Below are 20,847 nucleotides of genomic sequence, written 5' to 3'. Positions count from 1 at the left end.
CTTCTACCAAACCTTTGCAGCACATTTACACATATCCACAAGAAAGCAAACCCAGGCTCCTGTGGTGGCTGAATGCACAAACATGTGGATTTTATATGTTTAAAAAAATAACTTCTCACTAAAGGGAAAATAACAGGAAGAATGTTAAAGAGTTTGGTACATGGGTTGAATTACAAAGCTAAGAAACTACTGAGGCTACAGTTTCTTGCACCTGCATATTAAAGCTTGCGAGAGCAAGCTGAAAGGTACTTGCAAATAAACCTGTCTTTAAAAACAAAACAATGGAAAGACCAACTTGACAAAATTATTTCATAATGCAGATATGAGTGTATGATCAAACAAAAACACAGTTGCGTTCAAAATATCTGCTGCACTAACAAAGGCAGAGAACAAAAGGGAGGAGTTGTTTATTAAACACACATACATGGCTTAATGTTTGGGAAACGGTTCTTAGACCTGTTCCAAGGCAGATCAGCATCAGTTGAAGCAAGGTCTTCAAGAAACTTAGGAAGTTCCTATAAAGGAAAAAATGTTTGTTAATGCACCTTTGACTTATGCCTGAATATAAGGAATTAATAAGGATTAATAGTTATTTCTCCTGAAATAACCACTCCAGTAAGAGGGAGAATTCTTTAGTTCTGTAACGTTGCAATTCTGAGCATCCCACTTCACTGTCAACACTAACTATGTGAGCCACAATAGATGAAGCACTGCAAGAAATGCTGTCAAGTTGAACAATTAAAGCTTACGTGAGCAAACACCTTAGCAAGTCCGGATAAAGTCAGCTTATCACCTTTTGTGCTTCTTTTGTCTCTCCATGACCTCACATACATGGTAACCATGCCTTACTGACAGTCTTATTTTTAATGATGTATCTTCCTGACTCCTGCAGCTTGGGAGAGCTTTTGCCACAACATGAGAACCGATGAGGATTTAATTAAGTTGAGACAACTGGCAATTAGTTATTATTCACAGGCCTGATTGTGAAAAGGGTGAGAAGAGTCATATTTGGTTGTACCACAGTTTCATAAGTGGTCATTAGTTATGTTAGTGAAGGGCAGAAATGAATAAATCATTCACATTGGGGAACTTATTTGATGGGAGTGTTTCTGTACACAGATAGGTCCAATTTCCAAAACTGAATAAAAGACAGGAGGGACAATTTCATGACTTGTTAATATAGAAAATATGTAGATCGCTCCCAAAGTAATGCCTCCTGTTTATTTCTATTGAAACTAAAAAGAACACAAGACTATTTGATATGGCAAATTATCAGCTAGAAAACACTATTTCTGAACACAGTAACCACCATTAGCTCTGCGTCTTCCACAGCAATGAACAAGAGCCTGCATGCCGTGCCTGTAAAAAAAGCCTCACTGCTGCTGTCATCAGTGCTGAAAGGCACCACCCACTGCCTCACAGTGCTCACATCCACTGCTTGGTCTCCAAAAACCTTCAGCAAGTGTCAATGAATGTCAGTGGGCATCATTTTTTTTATATGGAGTAATTTAACGACACCCCTTTGCTTCATATGGACTTCCATGTCAGACTGCCCCTTTGCTGCTGTCTGTCACATAGCAACAAAATGTAATGGAATATTGGTGGGAAGGTTCAACCTCAACTGCCATACCACCAACATCCACCTCTGACACTGTAGACCAACACAATAAAATAGAAGACATTACTTTTGGAGCCTCATATATTACGTGATGATCTCACAGTGATAAGAGAATAGGGAGCACCTAGAAAGGTGCTAGAAATCTATACTATTTAATATATATTTCTAAATTAACTACATTAAGAAATTTTCCTTTTGCTTGACAGATGTTGTATACAAATCTATTTCAATGCCTGTGCTAAGATACAAATGAGATTTATCTACTGTTTGAACGTGTACTATACAAAATATTGCTCATGTGCTAAGTAATCCGTCTTCCTCTTTTTATATTAACAGTTGCTCTCTAATGGGACAAATAACAAGATTCCATGTTGATTATCTTGAAGTGCTCTTTCACCAAGTACTCGAGACAGTTTGTATTTTATAAACAAAATTTAATGGGCAGCTCTTGGCAAATAAATAAAGAATGAAAGAATGAAAAATGGAAAAAGCAGATTTTTTTAATTCTGTGATTTTTTCTTTCACTGTTAATTCAAATATTTCAACAGTATTATTCAACGTCTTCAAATATTAAGAAGTTAATATAAGCATTATCAAAATTGAATAATTTAAAAGTAGACAGAATGAACCAAATCAATGATTAATAAAATTTGCTAACTTATTTCTTACAATGAATAATGCCTGACACAAAAGTGAGCTCAAACAAAACCTTTGAACTGTATTATGAGCAATATTATCCCATGAGAAACTTGTTTCTTTCACTAGTTGAAAAAAAAGCCTATGCCCTGAAGCATGAGGACTATTTCACTTCCATAGTTATATCCTCAATGATATAACTGCAAGTGCTTCTAAACACAGAGGGTAAGTTCTGTGATGAAAGCAAAGTACTTTCAGACAAGAGACCTGACTTCTCTTCCTGACATATTTCCATGGGGAAAGAATTAGAGGAAGAATTTCAGAGAGCAACTAGATGCTCATTTCCCTTCGAAAATTTACAAGGGACTAGATCCCAAACATCCTTCGATGTCACTCTATGATTTCACAGAATGGTTGAGATTGGAAGGAACTTCTGGAGATCATCTAGTCCAACCTCCCTGCTCTGACAATGTTCCCTAGAGCACGTTACACAGGACTGTGTTTAGATAGCTTTTTAGTATCTCCAGGGAAGGAGACTCTGGGCCACCTGTTCCAGTGTTTAATAAAGAAGTCTTTCCTCATGTCCAGATGGGACTTCCTGTGTTTCAGTTTGTGCCTGTTGCCTCCTGTCTCGGCAATAGGCAGCACTGAGAAGAGCCTGGCCATGTCCTCTTGACACCCTCTCTCCTCAGGTACTTACATGATCAGATCTCCCTGAGCCTTCTCATCTTGAACTTGAACAGCTCCCTCAGCAGTTCCTCATATGAGAGAAGATTCAGTCCCTTCATCATTTTAGTAGTTTTTCACTGCACTCGCTTCAGGACATCCATGTTTCTTTTCTACCAAGGAGCCAAAAATTGCACAGAGTACTCCACATTTGCCCTCACCAGGGCTGAGTAGAAAGGAACAATCATCTCTTTCAACTTGCTAGCAATGTTACTCCTAATGCAACCCAGGATCCCTTCTTGGCCACAAGGGCACACTGCTGACTCATGGCCAACCAGCTGTCCACCACGTCCTTCTCCACAGAGTTGCCTTCCAGGAGATCAGCCCCTAACCTGCACAGTGCCTGCAGTTATTCCTCCCCAGGTGCAGGACCCTGCATGAGCCTTTGTTGAATTTCAAGAAGTTCCTCTCTGCTTATCTCTCCAGCCTGTTGAGACCCTTCTGAATGGCAGCATAGTGCTCTGGGCTATCAGCCACTCCCCATCAAGTCATTGATGAATAACTTAAACAGTACTGACCCCTGAGTAATATTGCTATTTACATGCCTCCAACTAGACTCTGTGGCACTGGTCACAACCCTCAGAGACCTATCATTCAGGCAGTTCTCAGTCCACCTCTCCATCCATTCAGGCACTCACCACTTTCTGAGCTTGCCAATGAAAAAAAAAGTCTATGATTTTGCCCATTTGCCCATAAAGGAAAGTTGTGGACTTAAAATCTCGTAAAGCATGGCTTACATAAATTTATATCCTTATTTGAAGTAACTAAACAACATGGTTAATAGACTTGAAACAAATACAAAATTAAATGAAGGTCTTTAATATACTATAGAAAAATATATTTCTCATTGCTTTAAAGCACTCTTTGCTTTAAAATCTTGTCAACCTCTTAAGATCAATCAACCTCTGCCATATTCAAAGCAAATTTCCTCTATCTTTGAGTTGCTTCTACCTTTAGTCTCAATAATCCCTTAAAGAACTAAATCCCCAATCCTAAGACTACACCTAGACAAAGATCCCTATTCTCAAAGCAGAGTGACTTCTGTGAATTTCTATCAAGATTTTGTAAGAACAGTAAAACACTCCCAAGAATGAAGCTGTCAAAATTCCTCATTCAGAAAGCTGAAAGGCTCTCATAGAATTTTTGTCCTTGAATTTTGCATTAAAGAGGAAAATAGATTATATGTCAGTGGTATTTTGCAGGTATTGTAAGGGCTATGAGATGTGTATTGAGTGCACGTCATGTGAACTATTACTTGCCTCATCTGCCTCACTCCTCTGAGTTTTAGCTTGCTAGGTAACTAGTACAGAATTCATACTGCTGTACTGCACTCTGTAGCAAAAAAGAAAAACAAAATCAGAGTATATTACTTTTGTAATGATGCTTCCACATCTGAATAAATGCTTAAAAGCCTTATATCGATTTTTGCATCAGTATGGATATCAGTCTGTGCTTCTTTTCAGAACTGGGGAAAGACTACTAGGATTCCCTAGTACAATACCAGTTTGTCACAGAAATGATATTTCTCTGTGGACTCATAAAGCTTTTAAATAATTTATATGACCTTTGTTTACTGTAGTACTTTCGTGGTACTTCTGCAGTGACATTCAATGGTATTTCACCTTTTCATTTGTGAAGAGACTTTATCATAAAACAGTTTTAGAAGTATTTCTGTTTCAGTAATTTGACAGTTACTAGAAAAATATGATTTTCCGAAGATATTGAGAGATACAAAAATCCTCTGGAAAGCTGGAAGTTTGAATATTAGCCAGGTGGTGCCACCAGTTACTGTGGCTCTGTATGATTTCTTTAAACTTGCCTTTTATGATAAGACATGGAACTAGATCTATTCTCAGGTCTGGATTCCTAATCATCACATTACACATAGGCCATGTTCATATGTGGTCCAAGATTGAACCCAAGAGATCTCTAAGCACAGCATCTAGGTCCAGTAAATTAGACGAGCCCAAGAATTTGTCCCAGGATTCCAAGACTAAGTGAAAGGAAGAGAGATACTTTACACTAGCAAAACTCTAAAATAGGTTTGTTGTCTATCAACTACCTATTGGAAATGATCTCTAGACTACTTTACCTACGAAAACATACCTTGGAATAGTCCAGGAGGACTGCTTTCTGAAACAGACCAGATTTAATGTAGAGAATATACTAACGGTTTATTAGAGTAAATTATAATATGATCACATCCAGTTCCTCATATGCTTTAATTTACTAGTAGACAGATAGCCAGAGAACCCAAGCAAGCACAGCACCAGGCTATGTGCTTTAAATATAATGGTGCATGGGTTTAGAGCCTGAGCTCAGCTCTCCTACACACATTGTAGGAGCCTTGAGTCATTTATGCCAAACTAAAGCCTTGCCTTCTGATGGAAAACAAAGCAGGCCACGGAGTCTGTTTGCTTGCTGTGTGCATTGTCTGTTTGCTTCTTTGCATTGCCGTTTCTGATGCCATTTCAAGTGCATTGTCAATCCTATTGTTAAAAGATGGTTGTTGTGGATACTTTAGATATAATCACAACCAGACGCTGCAGTTCTGCTTACCCTTGAACCAGCCATCTGGGAAGGCATCACTACACTCTGAAACATGGAAGTTGAAGTTCAGAGAGAAATAAAATGGAAGTCCAAATGTCAAACGAAACTATTGATAATAAGTTGGCTATATGGTTTAGTTATATAAAGATTCAGCTACTTGTATTTGATGACATTTCAAATGGATTGCCTACATTTCTATTTGATAAAACACTTGTCTAGTTTAAGTTTTAAGGCACAGCAATACTGTAAGGCTTACCCCAATGTGGGTCACACCTAAAAATGTAATATTGGAAGCTTTCCAGTGATTAATATGTGAAAATATTATTGCTAGTAAAACTTTTCATCTGTTCAGTCATGCATAATGTAACTATAATCACTCTTGTTCAAGTGAAATAACAGTTCCACCCTTGGAAGAAAAAGTTCTCCTTACTTTATTGCTCAGAGAATTTTATGGTGCTTTTTATTATTAAATCCAGACCAATTTTACCTAAGGAGCATAACAAAAAAAGCTGTAGGAAATACCATTAATCTTTTCACACTTCTGTTGGTTTTCCCTCAGAGACTGAAATATTATAATCTGGCAGAAGAAAAGCCAATTGTTGATTGGCTTTTTGTTAATCCAAATGGTAAGAAATGCATGGCAAATCTATAAATCCAAAACAATAAAGTTACTGGAGATTGACAAATTATTTTTGTGAGTGCAAATGACTGTATGTGTTACAAATGATGATGATAAAGATTCTGAAATAACAAGGAGAGAAGATATTGTTGAGAAAAAAAATTTGATAGCCATAAAAATGTTACTTCATGAAAATGGTGAAAACTCTGGAGATTTACATCTGAAAGTATATATACACCATATATATGTGATGTATATTTTGAAAGCTAGTTAGTCTCTTTTCAGAAGGAAACACAAGTTTGCTGAGTTTGTATACTGAGACAAAAAGATGAAGACTGTTTACATGGAGGCTATTCTCAAAAGTATGACACATATGACCTACTAGTTGTAAAGGAAGGAAAAGCAAAACTACTGTGCACGAAATTTTAACTGTCTGCTCTGAAACCAATGAAAGAAAAACATTTTTGAATTCCATGGAGGTATAACTGTGCCATGAATATTTTATAAAATAAATGCCAGCTGTGTTTTTGGGGTCATCGTCATTCAGGAAAATGAACATCATTATAACAGTTACGATACCTATATGTATGTAGAAACCTCCTACATAAACCATTCTCAATTAAGCTATATTTGCATCACCACATATGCAAAAACATAACTACTTCTTGCAAAGACTGAAATCTAAAGATCATTCATTGCTTACACTTCGGTGAGTAATTCTGATCAAGATGCAGTGTAGACTGCAGAATCCAAACCAGGTAATATTACTTTTTAAACAATCAACCTGGTAATTGGGTATTGATTATCAAGGCCAGGGTACTTCACGGCCTTGCCTGCTTAAAATGGACATGAAATGTGACACATGAAACAACTGAAGGTCTTGCGATGTTGTGACAACTGCTAGCAACATACCGAAAATTCTTCCTGAAACTTTAGGTTGTTGTTTGTACAAAGCTCTTCAACGTGTTGTAGGAAGGATTTCTTGCTTATTGGCCTGAAAGTAATGACAGAGGAATTAGAGACCTACAGGTGGTTTCTTTATCATTCTTTTAATTCTTATTTTACTGCAGCTTTAAAATAAGTTATTCCAGTTCAGCAGCAACTGATATTTATATGAAGAAAATGATAAACGGCTTACAGCTCGCTTATTTGGTCTGTTTTTAGTTGCTGCAAATAGCAGCATTTTTTTTCCCTTCTATTGTTTCCCCTCACCAAATCTTTCAGTTGCAAATGGTAACAGTACTGCTGGGTAGGATTGTTTTTTATAGGTAATAGCATTCCAAGGCAAGGTTTTGACATTAATGGAAGTTTGTAAAGTAACCACTGCATTCTAAAGTACATAATGCTTCTTTGTCGCACCGAAAACATTTTATACATTGCAAGGTTTTAGACATATAAAATATTGCAGTGACCTCATTCTCATAATGACATGGTTTTTAAACCCTGAGGAGTTTAAATATCCCTGTATTACTTCTCAAGCTAAAACACAGACATGCAGGCTTCACCCCAGAGAGAGAGAAAGCATTTCTCCAGTTACCATGCAATTAGTCATGCTTTTATGATTTATACGCAGCTTGGAGTTTTTTTTTTCCTAATAAACACAGAAGAAGGAACCACACATTGAGACTCATGAATGACTACTAAATAAAAAACTTTAATCTACTTACTTGATAGATTTTCTATAACTAAGTAACCTGCAACAGAGATTTTTGTTAAATGTAGCAAGGTGTGAGTTAACCAATATTGTGCATCTTTGTAGGTTATGAACTATTCAAGTAAAAAACCCCATTTATTTCTTTCTCTTGTGGATTCAATCATGTCAGATGTCTTGGGTGCTTAGTTTTTATCTCAAGTACTGGCAAATACTGAAGTTACAGTTTCCATCATTTTTTTCAGATCATTTTACAATAGTCTGGGCTCATATGGGCCTGGGAAACTCATACCTCCAGGATACTACTTCATATACATTGACAGACTTAATTTTACACCATGTGCTCAATGCCATTCTTCTGAGGACCATTTCAGAGTATAAGGGTAAGAGCCATCTGATTCCTTCTCTCAAACTGATAGCAAATAGTGGCTTCCTGCACTGTAGTTTGGTCATTAGATAATAAAAATTACATCAATGCTGCACATAAGCAACCTGAATGTAGTGCTTCAGTGCTGAAGGTACCTAGACCCAACAGCAAAGAACACAGAGACAAGTAGCACCATTAACACAATCATACTCAATACTTCCCTCCTTTACTCTCACTCAAAACAGAGAAGTAAAGCATTGAAAAAGCACAGAAAATGAATTAACCAGGGCTACGTATGGTACTGTCTTTTCATTTTTTAATATTACTGACAGATGATAGTTTTATAGGTATAGTTATATATTAACTTTAAGAAGCACTAAACAATTTTAAAGAAGTAAGGCACCTGCACTTTATCACTTGCCTTTGTATATTTAAGTGAAGAACCTGGTTGTAAGGATAACTGAATTCTCACACTTCCATTGGCAGCAAGTGCATATTGCAGTGGCTTGGCAGCTCAGAAAAGAAGACTGTAGCAAAGATGTTGGCTTTTTTGGTTAAGAATCTTCAGAAAGAATGAAGTTTGTATCCCAAGTACAGATTTAAAGGAGATGGTAGTGCTCAGCTTCAGCATCCTCAGAATTCAAAACCAACATTTTTTACAAGTCTCTTGAGAATGAAATATACAGTAATAATCTTACAGTATTTTATCAATGAAAAATACTCATCTACCTGTAATCTCATTCTCCACAGTTCCCTTTTTAGTTATTTATTTATTTATTTACTATAAAGCATAAAAATTCTGATATCACTAGATCTTGCTGAGAACAATTTGGAATCAAACTATTTCATCTGGATAATTCCAGATTCCCATTTGTCTGACTTTGAAACCCGGGAAGAAAAACATTCTCTGAGATAAAGAATGCTTTATTGCCTTAAATCTGATTTTCTTTTAAAACAGTGTATTGTTTCACGTGTGGGATTTTTTTGAAGTCTATCAAAAATCTGAATCCCACTCAGATTACTTATGATAGAGCTAGAAAGAAGCCATTTATTTGTGTTGGCAGTGGTAACTGAAGACCATATTGTCACACAGACTCAGCTTTCTTTCTGGGTCAATCATCTGAAATCCACAGGGAATTAAAACTTTGTCCAAATGGAAAACAACAGAAATGAGCAAGTGGGCAAAAGGCTTAACTCATAAGCACCACTGACACTTCCTAGGAACAACAGACGAACTAATTTTTAGCAAGTTAATTGAAAGCAATATTGAGCTTAACCCTTCCTGAATGCTAAAGGCCTCGGGAAAGAGAACACATGGTCATTTCTTCCATTGTACCAGGACACACAGTCATAAACCTTGTTCTCCTGGGATACAAAGCTCAGGAAGCTTATGAGTGATAGCTGATTACTAAAGGGAAATTTGTTGAAGGAAAAGCTAAGGCAGGAGCCATGCCTGTCTCCACTCAAAGAAAGAAGAAACATGCTGGTCTGGAGAAAGTAATGTGTGTGCAGAAGTGCTACTTTGAAGACAGACACTCACTGAATGCAAGAAATACAGGAAACGGGAGACCAGGGAAGAATTTTATACACAATTCTTTTCTATAAAAGTATTTATTTGCATTACAGTGTCTGCAATTAAGAAATATTTCTTCTAAATCTGTGCCCATCTGCTTGACAAGCTGTCTCACACATTGGAAGTATGCACCACAAGGTAAAACTCCTCATGGAAAGATTTTAAGAAACAGGGATATCTATGGCTTTACCCCTGCTGCAGAAACCACTGTAAAAATGGGGTGCCAGAGAAGTTCTCTCCCAGGCGAGCACCTCAAACAGGGAAGTTACTTGTCTCTAGCCAGCACTGGTGGGCCCTGAAAATTTGTTGACAGAATCCACTGACAGGAGATAAGTATCTGCTTTGAAAAACATGCTGGTAAAAATTATGGACAAGATACAAAAAGTAAGAGAGGACCCAAGTATATAAATATTTAGTACACTTAATGAACCACCAATTAATCCAGCCTAGATGGACTATATATTTTTTGAAGAAGAGTTGGATTTTGTTGTTGTTGTTGTTGTTATTGCCTGTCTCATATAATCTCCACTATCACTGAGATCAATGCATTTCCCAAATATCCGAAGTCAGCATTTCGGGTTCATAAAGAAGTGGATCTCATTCTCCACTGAACTCAGTAGAACATAATTCCCCGAAGGCACTCTGAAGCTACATACGATTAATGAATTTCCCAACAAAGACTTGCTGAGGGATGGTGCATATCAGCCACTATTGGTCATTTTCAGACAAAGAAAATTTGTAAGTTTCTTCCTTTTTTTCTGATGATCACAATATCACAAGAGGTTGAGATAAGATAAATAAATATCAGAAGATGTTTGAAGAGACAATGTATGTTCTCGTGGAACAGGCTGGAGTGTCTCGATTCTGTGAATGAACTGTCAGCCATAAGTTCATGCCTTTACTGATTTGACATGATGTATATTGTACTAGTTGAGAAATGACAAAACACTTAGTGTCCAAAGCATCTCTTTCAAAAGAGCCCTAAAAGGGATGATTCATAGGCACATAAAAAGTTTATACTGCTCTTTTATCATCTAAGATTTCTACAAAAACTCTGAATCACCTCTTCAGAGTAGAAAATACACTTGGACAATTAAAACTAGCTGTCAGGTGACTTAGTAGGGTTAAAAAAAATACAAGTCAGTCTGAAAAATAAATCTGTCCATCTGTGTTTTCCTTATAAACTTACAAGATGCCATGAATTGAAGCTGACATTCTGCAACACAGCCATCTTTTCAAACAGCTGAGAGAGCTGCCTAAACATAGCCAGAATGTGCTTATGCATATGTAGTAATGCAGTTCCATTCCAAATGCATGGGAACTTAGAGAAGGTTATGTTGCAGTCACCAGCATGTAATAGAATAATTTATCATGCTGACACAGAACTGCTTTAACCACACATCATGAGAATGATAAAGAACACATGAACTGAAACTGTGATTGACTTCTACGTGGTTATTCTCTGAATGCAACAGGTACAAAAATTCTTTAGAGGTGTACTGTGGAAATCTGAAAACACTCAGCAAAAACAGTTTAGACACTGGGTTTTGCAGTAAGCCTCCCTGGTGCATATTGTTTGCTTCTGCCAGCTTCTTGAAATAACCCATCACTACTGGGAAGGATTTATCTGTGCGAAAGACAGCCTAAGAGAGATAACTAAAATCTCTCCTTTGCCCACTGACATTACCAGAGCAGAATCTTATATGCACAGAAACATTCCTTAAATCTTAAAAACTTCCCTAATTAAATGAAAAGTTTTGAGCAGATCAAGGATATCCCATCCCCTCATGACTACATGTAATACAGTACGTTTTCAGACTGCTAGTTGAAAAGATGGTATGAATATTGTCCTGGGGAGCTCACAGTTAATACCTGCATTTCAGACTTCCACAATTTGTCAGTGTTCAACAAAGGGCCTGGGCAAGAAGCCTACTGTAGCTCTGACAGAGCTACTGTTTGAAGAACAGTAATTCAGAATTTAAGAGCTGCATCCTGTAGCTTACAGAATGGCCTATGAGCAGTGTCTTTGGTTTAGACCTTAATGGTGTGGGGAAAGAAGAAGGAGTAGATAAGAGATTGAATGAAGTAACAAACTCCAAAGCAAAATTTGAAACTGACTCATTAAAAAAAAGGTTGATGTAACTGAACTGCTGAAGCACTGTACAGTAAAGGCCTTGCTGTGCATAAATCACATAATGAAGTGTGAAATATTATAGTTTGCAATAACCCTGTAGAGTTTGAGACTGTACAAATCCAAACTTCAGGTAATTTAGACTGAAAAGTGGTACAAAGGCACTCCTCAAACTGATAAATGACCTGGTCACATAAATATGCTGCTGTGATTGTAATCACATGGTTAGAAAACATCTCTAGTATAAGTGAGTAAAAAAAGTAGTTGAAAACTACTTTTTTTTATCAAAAAACATCTTCTCTTAAATACAGACCCTAACTATCAGAGGAAAGAAACTATATTTCTTCTACCACATTCGCATTACATTTATTTCAAGGATAAACTGTATATGTCAGTGCTAATATTAATAAAATTTGTATTTGAATGTAAAAATTACCCTGATTTATTTCCAAACAGTTGTGGTTCATTAACACTAGGGACTAAAAATAAACAGGATATCATAATGACAAATAGCACTATCTGTCATTACAATAGCTGCAAAGATTGATATTTCATCTTGATTAACAGTATCATTCAATATAGTATGGTAGCACACAGGTTAAGAGAACAGAATGGGAAACACACCGTGTTGCTTCAGTAATACAATAACTTACTGGATGACAAATATCTCCTTGCGTCTAAAGAAAAATGAAGAGTATCTGGAAGTAAAACCCATCAACACTTTAGTACATAAACAAAATTAGTACTGTTCTTGTTCAGCTAACAGCTTGGAAACAATTGCCATTTTGAGGATCATTTATATAAGTTACAGTTAACATGCTGCATTGATAATAATTCTGTCTCTAGAGAATGTAATCCACTGTTATTAGCAGGTACAAACAATGCTATCTGAATGACATCTGCCCCACACAGAACATACCACATCCATTACGCTGATGATTTCCAGACAATTCATAGTATGTTTTCTCATCTGTTACAACCAGACATGCCTGTGTGCACTATTTTGAACAGGTTTGTTCATGCAATCATCTTACTCTGTACCACACACATAGACATGTACACACTCAAACAAAACAGGTCAGCAGCTACAACCTTTCATCTTCCAGCTATTCCTGGTCTGCAACAGTAGGATGCCTGACTGCTAGGGCAAGACTGTTTTAGGCTTCTCATCTTTAAGGAGGCTGCCTACCACAGTGTTTCATCTGTGACACAGCAGGGAAAATACAGGTAGGTAAAGAATGTTCACCAAACATTTCTAACTCAGTTGGATGTCATCGATTGTTGAGGATCATTGTGATATTTAAGTGGTAAATAATATCCATATTTCTGACAGTCAGAAAGAGCAATCTGTTTTTCTTTTCATACATAAGCATGACAAGATTCTCTCTTGGACAGAAAATATTAGTAGCCTGGACTTGCTGCATAGCCAGTATGCTGAACACCACAGAAATCCAGATGCTACTCAAAACACTTTGTGAAAAGAGATTTTCTAAATGGCAATTAAACAATGACAGATTTGTTCCTGAATTAGCTAAGCAGTACTTGTGAGGGGTTTGACTGTTTCAAAATGCTTACTGAGTTTTGTAATCTTCACAAAACACTGGGCCATTAAAAATACTCAGAAATTCTGTATGTTTAAAAATATATAGTCCTTTTTTTTTTTTTTTGCCAACATAATTAAACAGTGATTTGCACTTAGATCTTTATCTTGTTGTAAAAAGAGCTGAAGATTAAGTGATTTTCTAAAAGCTAGTGAGAAGTGTCTTGAGGATGGAGGTCATTCTTTGAAAAAGGATCTCAGTGACCTGTGTAAATAAGAACACCACAAACACTTCCAAACAAGCAAAGGTCAGAAAGGGGTCATGGCTACAGCCCCTTTGGACTAACTACTGTTTTTCCTAGAGAGCAAGCTTACCGTGTAAATCTCTCATCCTTCAGCTCCAGGTCTGCCACTGTAATCAACTGATCCAGTTTGAACTTAGTGTCAATAATTTCAGCATCTCGTGGGGAGTATGTCCCTCCCTCTTTTTGCTTTTGCCTAATTCTAAACAGAAAATAATAGTGAATAAAAGTATGCAAATGATTTGAGGAGAAATCTATACCAATACATTGTCAAGACTGGCTAAAACTTAAAAACGGCTGCCAGAAATCCTTCCTTGCCTTTATTCTGCTCTTAGTTCCAATTTAGTCAAATCAGCAGTTGTACTGTCTAAAACTTAGGCGGAAAGAATTTAGCTTGCTTGATCTTCTAGTTTTCTAACATAAATTATTCTGCAGTGCCTGAATGGTGCAGCTGAGGAAGAGCAGAACTCATGGAAAATGAGCAAACTAACATAATTTATGCAGTACCCAGCCTGCTTCTTTACATGGGCATTTGTTCACAATTCAGATCAGAGGTTGGCATCTCTTTCAGACCTGAGACTTTAAAGTTTTAATTGTCAAATTTATTAGTAAGATAGAAAACAGTGTTTACAGTATTTATTTCATATCAAGTTGATTGATTCTCAACAGAGCTGACAGTAAATAGGGTTAGCCATCAAGGTAACTTTACTCAGCTGACATTCTGATCTGTTTCCTCATTTCTCATTTGAATGGAGAAGTGACCCTGAGTAGTAAGATAGGCTTCTGCTCTGATTTACCCTCTGGAGAAGGCTGTTCTCCTCCTTCACCTATGGAGATTAGCCCTGCTAGACTAAAGTTAAATTCTGCGAATCCCTCCCCAAGTTTTGAAATAAAAGAAAAAGAAAAAGAAAAAAAAAAAAAAAACCAAAAGAAAATGCAATATATTTTATGCATTTTGAGATGACAGATTAATTCAATTCAAAGGATCATTTGTTCATTAAAACAATATTGAGTGTTTACAGACAATAAATCTCACCTTGCAAAAGCATAGACCGCAGCCACCAGAAGAACAACTGAAAGTATACACAAAGTAACTGCAAGGATAACTTCCACAGATCCTCCTGACCGCCCTTCACCTGCAACAGAAAGAGGAAATCTAATATTTAATAGGAGCATCATTTTTTTTATGTTTCTAACAGGAGAGAATCACGTAGAGATGAGTTACAGAATCTTTCCTCTCAAAACAACCACATCTGTTTTGTGTCAGTTGCAGAACTGCTCAAAATAAGAAAAACATGAGAAAAACAAGAGCAACTTATTTTACGGTCCCTAGGCATTGCTGGTCTATTTAATATGTACACTATATGTGTAACCACCCACTGGTGCTTTTCAGGTTTACCTGCTGAGAAGGTTAAGGTAGGTCTACACTGCACCAACATCATTTGGTGCATGATTAACACTAGCTTGAGCTGAGCTCCTGCTTTAGGCTCACTGCAGCCAAGCACAGACATGCTGTTCTAACAGCTAGGAATGATCAAGCTCCAAAAGTGGAAAAGGATCTCTGTCACAGAGATCTGTCTCATAAAGCTCCATATTTTTTCTGCTTTGATCATATTTAACATACAGTAGTAAATTGCATAGACACGAGGCTAACTTTCTGGTTTCCAGACCAAAGATCTTATTATAATAAGTAGACTTAGGGGGAAAAATATATATATATATATATATATGAAAAGTTGTCATAAATAATTCTGCGAAAATTCAAGTTATGGTTTTATCTACTAAAACCAAAGCATCATGTTGGCAAAACACAAATGTCAGTGATTACTGCAAAATATGATCATTGATTCAAAATGAAACTATTTCTGACTGCAGGCTGCGTAAATTTCTTCTGAAGGGATACTGTTGCTACAAGTGGAGAAGTCAGTTGCACAGAGATACCTTACAGCTCCCGATCGTGTTTGCTTTCTGGATTATGATTCTAGAGCAAGTTTGAAGTTCTTCTTACGAAAACATGTTCTGTAAAGAAACACCTATGCAAGATTCCTCAAATTCTCAATAGAAGACATATCTGAAAAAAATTAACTTCCCTTATGCACTTAACTTGCAGTAATGGAAGTGCTGGTGGTGGTAATAGCTAGGCTGGCGCTGTGTCTTCACGGCATTGAATCAACTGCAGTATTGATTTCACAGCAACTTTGTAAGAAAGAGTAGAAGGAACTTTTAATTGCCTATTCCACTTAAGTTTTGTTGGATATGCTTTGAAATGTAGAAGTTAAGGACAGATATGAGTTTGCTGTAGTACCCATTTTAAAAACCATACTGAATGTTAAACAATAGCATAGAAGATTCTAGAATACAGGTACTAGGAGCTACAGACATTTGAGAATTTTATCAGAGCTGTTTTTTTTTTTTTATCCCATTACATTTTATGCTATTACATTTTATACAAATAAAACTTGCTTCTTTATGATTTATACCACAGGATATAGTGTCACAAGTTTTCAGTAACAATAATGAAGTATGTGAATTATAATATATCTGCCTGACACTAAAGCATAATTTCTTTTTTCGTCATGATGATTTCAGTTTCCTGTTAGAAGGGTGCCCAGGTACGTGTAACTGCCTGGATACAATCATACTCGTTTCCAGCAGACTTGTTTTCTCTGATCAGGCATTAAGTCTTTCCCTCTCTGGTCAAGCTATTTGCTTCATTGGCTTAGAACTTCATTAGCTAATGAAACAATTTTTGTGTTGTATTTTCCAAAACATTCAGGTCTGGAGAAACAGTGCCAGATCCTTTCAGAATATTCAGGTAGTGAATTAGCACTTCTTCAATATCGGATCGTGTAACAAATTTCTAACATGGATCAGATGGATAAGGGAGCTCATATCACAGAAGATGAATGCCAAATGAAAAATACATGCCCACTAAAATTCTTCTGGGTACTAATCCAGTTGTCTTGGGATCCTTTTCAGAACGGCAGGGCCAAAGCTTAGCTAAGTAAGTTTTGGCTTACCAGTGTATTAAAAGAACTTACAGATCTTACTTCAATCTGCTAAGAGAATTTTAACTCCCATTTTCAGTGGCTGATCATCACTGTCATGGAAGAGTTTAAGCTGGATTTGAGGCTCCATAACAGCTGCCTTGTTGGCCAATGAAATCAAAACTAGATGGTTTCTATTAGATAACATTAGTTTATTAACTAATACAGAACTTTGTCTGCATCTAAAAGATGAAGAGCTCTAGGGTCATGTCCTCAAATGAGCTGCCAGGAGAAGAATGATCAGTGGCTGAGAGGTTTCCTACACCAGGCTCACTGGAATAGCTGTACCAGTACATGCAACAGAGAGCGAAATGGCACAAACCATATAGCTTCGGAGAATTCACCCAATCAAGATGAGCTATTCTGGCAAAATGATATTTTCATTGTTGTGACTGAATATCTACTAAAGAACCTTGTTAATATTTCTTTTTCATTTAACAGTCCAGGCTGAGTTAAGGCCTCTTAATATCCTGAAAAGGACATACAAGGGAATAGATGCGTTTCCTCACCAGGTAAGAACTGTTCTGGTTAAGCTAGCTGTAGCAAAAATAAACATAATTTACTACAGGGAATCCAGTATACTAAAAAGGAATATGGAATTGTCTGATTCTTTAGAAACAAAAGCAACAAGTGACATTTTCCTTACCTAAAGTTTTGACAGGGTCAGAATAGTCAGAATCTGTAAACTGTCCTTTAACATTAGTTGCTCTGAACTTGAATCTGTAAAATAAAACAAAGAAAGCTAATTAAATTAAAATCTGTGTTTCTTTCCTTAAAAACTATTTAATTTAGAAACTAAACACTGTTTTAAAGTTTTAGTATAATATACTCTGATATCCTTATCTTCCCACAAAAGTGACATCGTGACACATGTGAATGACTCAGTGTCAATGTGTAAAGCATATAATCAAATTATAGAAAATAGGTTACTTATCTTGAATTTGGTCTTAATTCAGGAACTCGATATCCATCTTTTGTTACCTAAAACATTCTTTTTAAAATTGTTTTCCATGCTTACTCTTCAGACAAATAATATAAAGGTAAGAGTCACGACGGTCATTTCAAGCTCTATCGTTTCATAATTGAACTATATGTTTTGTATGTTTGTATAAATGTATGTTTCACTTAAATCTTCCTCTTGGACAAATCTAGAGACCAGTGTACTTACAGGTACTGCTTTCTTGGTTTAAGTGGGCCATTACATATTTTGTCTTGACTGCCTGATATCATACATGTAGTATCAGCACCTATAACATATATTTCTTCTTTACCACTCAGATCTTCCTTTCCTTCTATACATGGTGGGTTTGGAAAGCCTTCATTTGTAAAATATGGCCTTGGTCTGTTGAAGTATGCATCATGCCACTTAGTAACGTTTCCATCATGCTGAGCTATTATCAAGAAAAGAGATCAGAAGTCATTCACATTCTAACTAGAAGAAGTTAAACTAAACTTCTTAACTAAAGAAGTTAAACAGGTTATTTTTAAGGGCTTAGTAAGCTATCAGTGACATTTATGTAACTAAAACTATAATAATGTTTGTACTCGACCCAAATATTCTTTTTACCCACACCAACTATATTTTGCTGTTTTAAAGTAAGTCAGCTGAATCACAGCTAGTAAATTTCAGGAGCAGTCTCATACACAGGCTATGTCTGTAGAAGATATAACTTGTATACGAGACATTTGACATTGAAACTGGGCCTGGCTAGCAAAGAAAGAAAAAGTGTTTAAGTACAGTAGAGACTGTTTCATAAATGAAATAACTAATTTTACATAAAGAGTCAGTACCCAGAAACTCAGATAGGAGAAAAATCTTCCAAACATTGTTTAACATGGTGTTTGCACATTTATCAGTTCAAGAGAACCTTCACAGCAATAACTATGAATTAAATGTCTCTCAGATTACTGTTAAAATACATCATTCTGGAAAAGGTGAGAAACTGTACCACTTAACATGAATGCTTTACTGCCATGCTTTTAAGGCAGGCAAAACAAGGGATTTGAATACCTAGAATTTGTTCTTCTTAGGTAAAGTAAGCCTGACCATATGATGTCCAACCATGAAACTCCCACACACATTGGTAGGCAATTACTCAAGAGTATCACGAGACTGTTCACATGAGTAAATGTTCATCAGTCCATACAAGGGAATACACATTCTAACCCACAGTCTACAGAAGGGATTTATATAAATCCCTCTGCCCCCGTTATGAAATAGAAATATCAACCGCACATGACTGCATTCTTTGACAGGCAACACTGATAGCAACAGAAGAAAACCTTGCAAGAAAAAGAAAAACCCTTCATATTTATTCAGTTTTCACAAAAGCCAAAAGTATGTATTTATTCAATGAAATGGAAAATAAAGAAAATATAATGATAACAGTAGGACTAGAATAATACGGGTGACGTCAAGCAATGTGGCTGATTCTTCATTAGAAAGTGTTCTCAAAATCCAGCCCACAGGTATGGTGGAAGATATTTTGTTCATAATAATTTTGCCATACCTAAAGTGATTTTGTTAGTTATTCTAACATGAAGTTTCTGACAATCCCTTCCCACACACCCCCCCGCACCACCACCCCCCCCCCAAAAAAAAGAAAGAAAAAGAAAGAAAGAAAGAAAGAAAGAAAGAAAGAAAGAAAGAAAGAAAGAAAGAAAGAAAGAAAGAAAGAAAGAAAGAAAGAAAGAAAGAAAGAAAGAAAGAAAGAAAGAAAGAAAGAAAGAAAGAAAGAAAAGAGAAAAAACAAACAAGCTGAAAAGAAAGAGATTTAAAAATCCTGAAATCAATTTTCAGGATTCTACCTCCAGCTTCCACAACAAGAACTTGTATCTTCTTGATAGGTCCATGATCATCGCTGTAATAACATACTGGCATTCTGATTGTAATTGTTGTTGCTGTGACAAGTAAGGCCCCATTGGTATCATAAACAGGTGCTGGTTTCTTTTTAGGCCGTGGTGGTTCTGGTTTTAAACAAAGATATACCACAGAGTTTTGTTTTCAGTTCTTTTCACAACAAATATTTTGTTCAAGCACGTAGCTGTGTTATGGATGACAAATAATCACCGCATTTTCAGGGACAATTTCATGTCCTAACCAAGTTTTAAGCCTCAAAAAACGTGTTCTCATAAATGCCCTGCATATCAGTTTTTACTTAAAAAAAACAATAAAAAGTTTGAGACAGTTTTTCAGAAAAATTTCAGTCAATTGTATTTATTTCTAAGAATGTGATACATAGACACACCTCTGTGACAGTCTTCTAAGCTGTTTGCTCATGGCAGCTAAAATACAGATGACAGTGCTTATTTCACTGAGACCGCACGTGGTTTAGCATATGATCAGTAATAAATAGCAAAATTGAGCACTGCAATTCAAGCCTATCAGCTATGTGCTCTGGTTCCTACTTCATGATGCCTCTAGAAATAGCGGAGGGCACACAGCTGTGTAGTCACAGGTAAAAAAGCAATATCTAAAGTATTTATAGAAATTTCAGATAAGGGCAATTTATGAGACATACCTTTGATATCCATGGTTATTTTCAACTGAATTTTTGGTCCTGCACCAGCACCATTAATTGCATACACCTTAAAAAGAGAAATGTCTTAATGAGTATTTGCACTAGCTTCAAATCTGTCAAATCCGTATCTATCTGAAGCAACAATGAACGCTGAAACACTTTTTTTTAATGTCATTCACACTTTGCATGAACTTCTTATTTCTTTACAATTCTGAGTACAGTAACCCTTTGTCATTTGTAATGTAGTTCTTATAGAAGGAGAAAAATAAACCCACTTAAATAGTTATGTCACCACCTCCCACATACTATTCTACAATTATATGACTGGACTCCTTCATATTGGGAGTTTAGTCATAGGACAAAGGGTAATGGCTTTAAACTAAAAGAGGGTAAATTTAGATTTGTATCAGAAGGCGATTCCTGTGAAGGTGGTGAGGCACTGGAACAGGTTGTCCAGAGAAGCTGTGGATGTCCCATCCTTGTTGGCATCCAAGGCCATGCTGGATGGGCCCTGGGCAGCTTGATGTGGTGGGTGCAATCCTGCCCATAGCAGAGGGTTTGGAACT

The 20,847-nt window shown here is 36.5% G+C and overlaps 1 protein-coding gene across 7 annotated transcripts in view; it reads right to left on the bottom strand.

Annotated features, from left to right (window-relative positions):
* PTPRQ (protein tyrosine phosphatase, receptor type Q) overlaps positions 1 to 20,847 on the bottom strand; it is a 123,717-nt gene that overhangs the window by 12,902 nt on the left and 89,968 nt on the right. For 3 of the 7 annotated variants that reach the window (XM_040667503.2, XM_040667526.2, XM_040667537.1), the window contains 10 exons: positions 20,282 to 20,348; positions 19,569 to 19,727; positions 17,929 to 18,151; positions 17,407 to 17,480; positions 14,750 to 14,849; positions 13,787 to 13,915; positions 12,525 to 12,569; positions 7,817 to 7,843; positions 7,062 to 7,143; positions 425 to 515 (listed from right to left, as the gene is read on the bottom strand). In XM_040667503.2, coding sequence (XP_040523437.1) covers positions 425 to 515; positions 7,062 to 7,143; positions 7,817 to 7,843; positions 12,525 to 12,569; positions 13,787 to 13,915; positions 14,750 to 14,849; positions 17,407 to 17,480; positions 17,929 to 18,151; positions 19,569 to 19,727; positions 20,282 to 20,348 — 997 coding nt within the window. Of the gene's footprint in view, positions 1 to 424; positions 516 to 7,061; positions 7,144 to 7,816; positions 7,844 to 12,524; positions 12,570 to 13,786; positions 13,916 to 14,749; positions 14,850 to 15,540; positions 15,910 to 17,406; positions 17,481 to 17,928; positions 18,152 to 19,568; positions 19,728 to 20,281; positions 20,349 to 20,847 lie in introns of those variants that run through there. The other 4 variants (XM_040667510.2, XM_040667520.2, XM_040667522.2 and 1 more) reach the window with 4 other exon arrangements.

The sequence above is a fragment of the Gallus gallus genome, chromosome 1 (assembly GCF_016699485.2).
Source record: "Gallus gallus isolate bGalGal1 chromosome 1, bGalGal1.mat.broiler.GRCg7b, whole genome shotgun sequence".
Taxonomy (NCBI): domain Eukaryota; kingdom Metazoa; phylum Chordata; class Aves; order Galliformes; family Phasianidae; genus Gallus; species Gallus gallus.
This window is presented reverse-complemented; position numbering and strand designations above follow the sequence as displayed.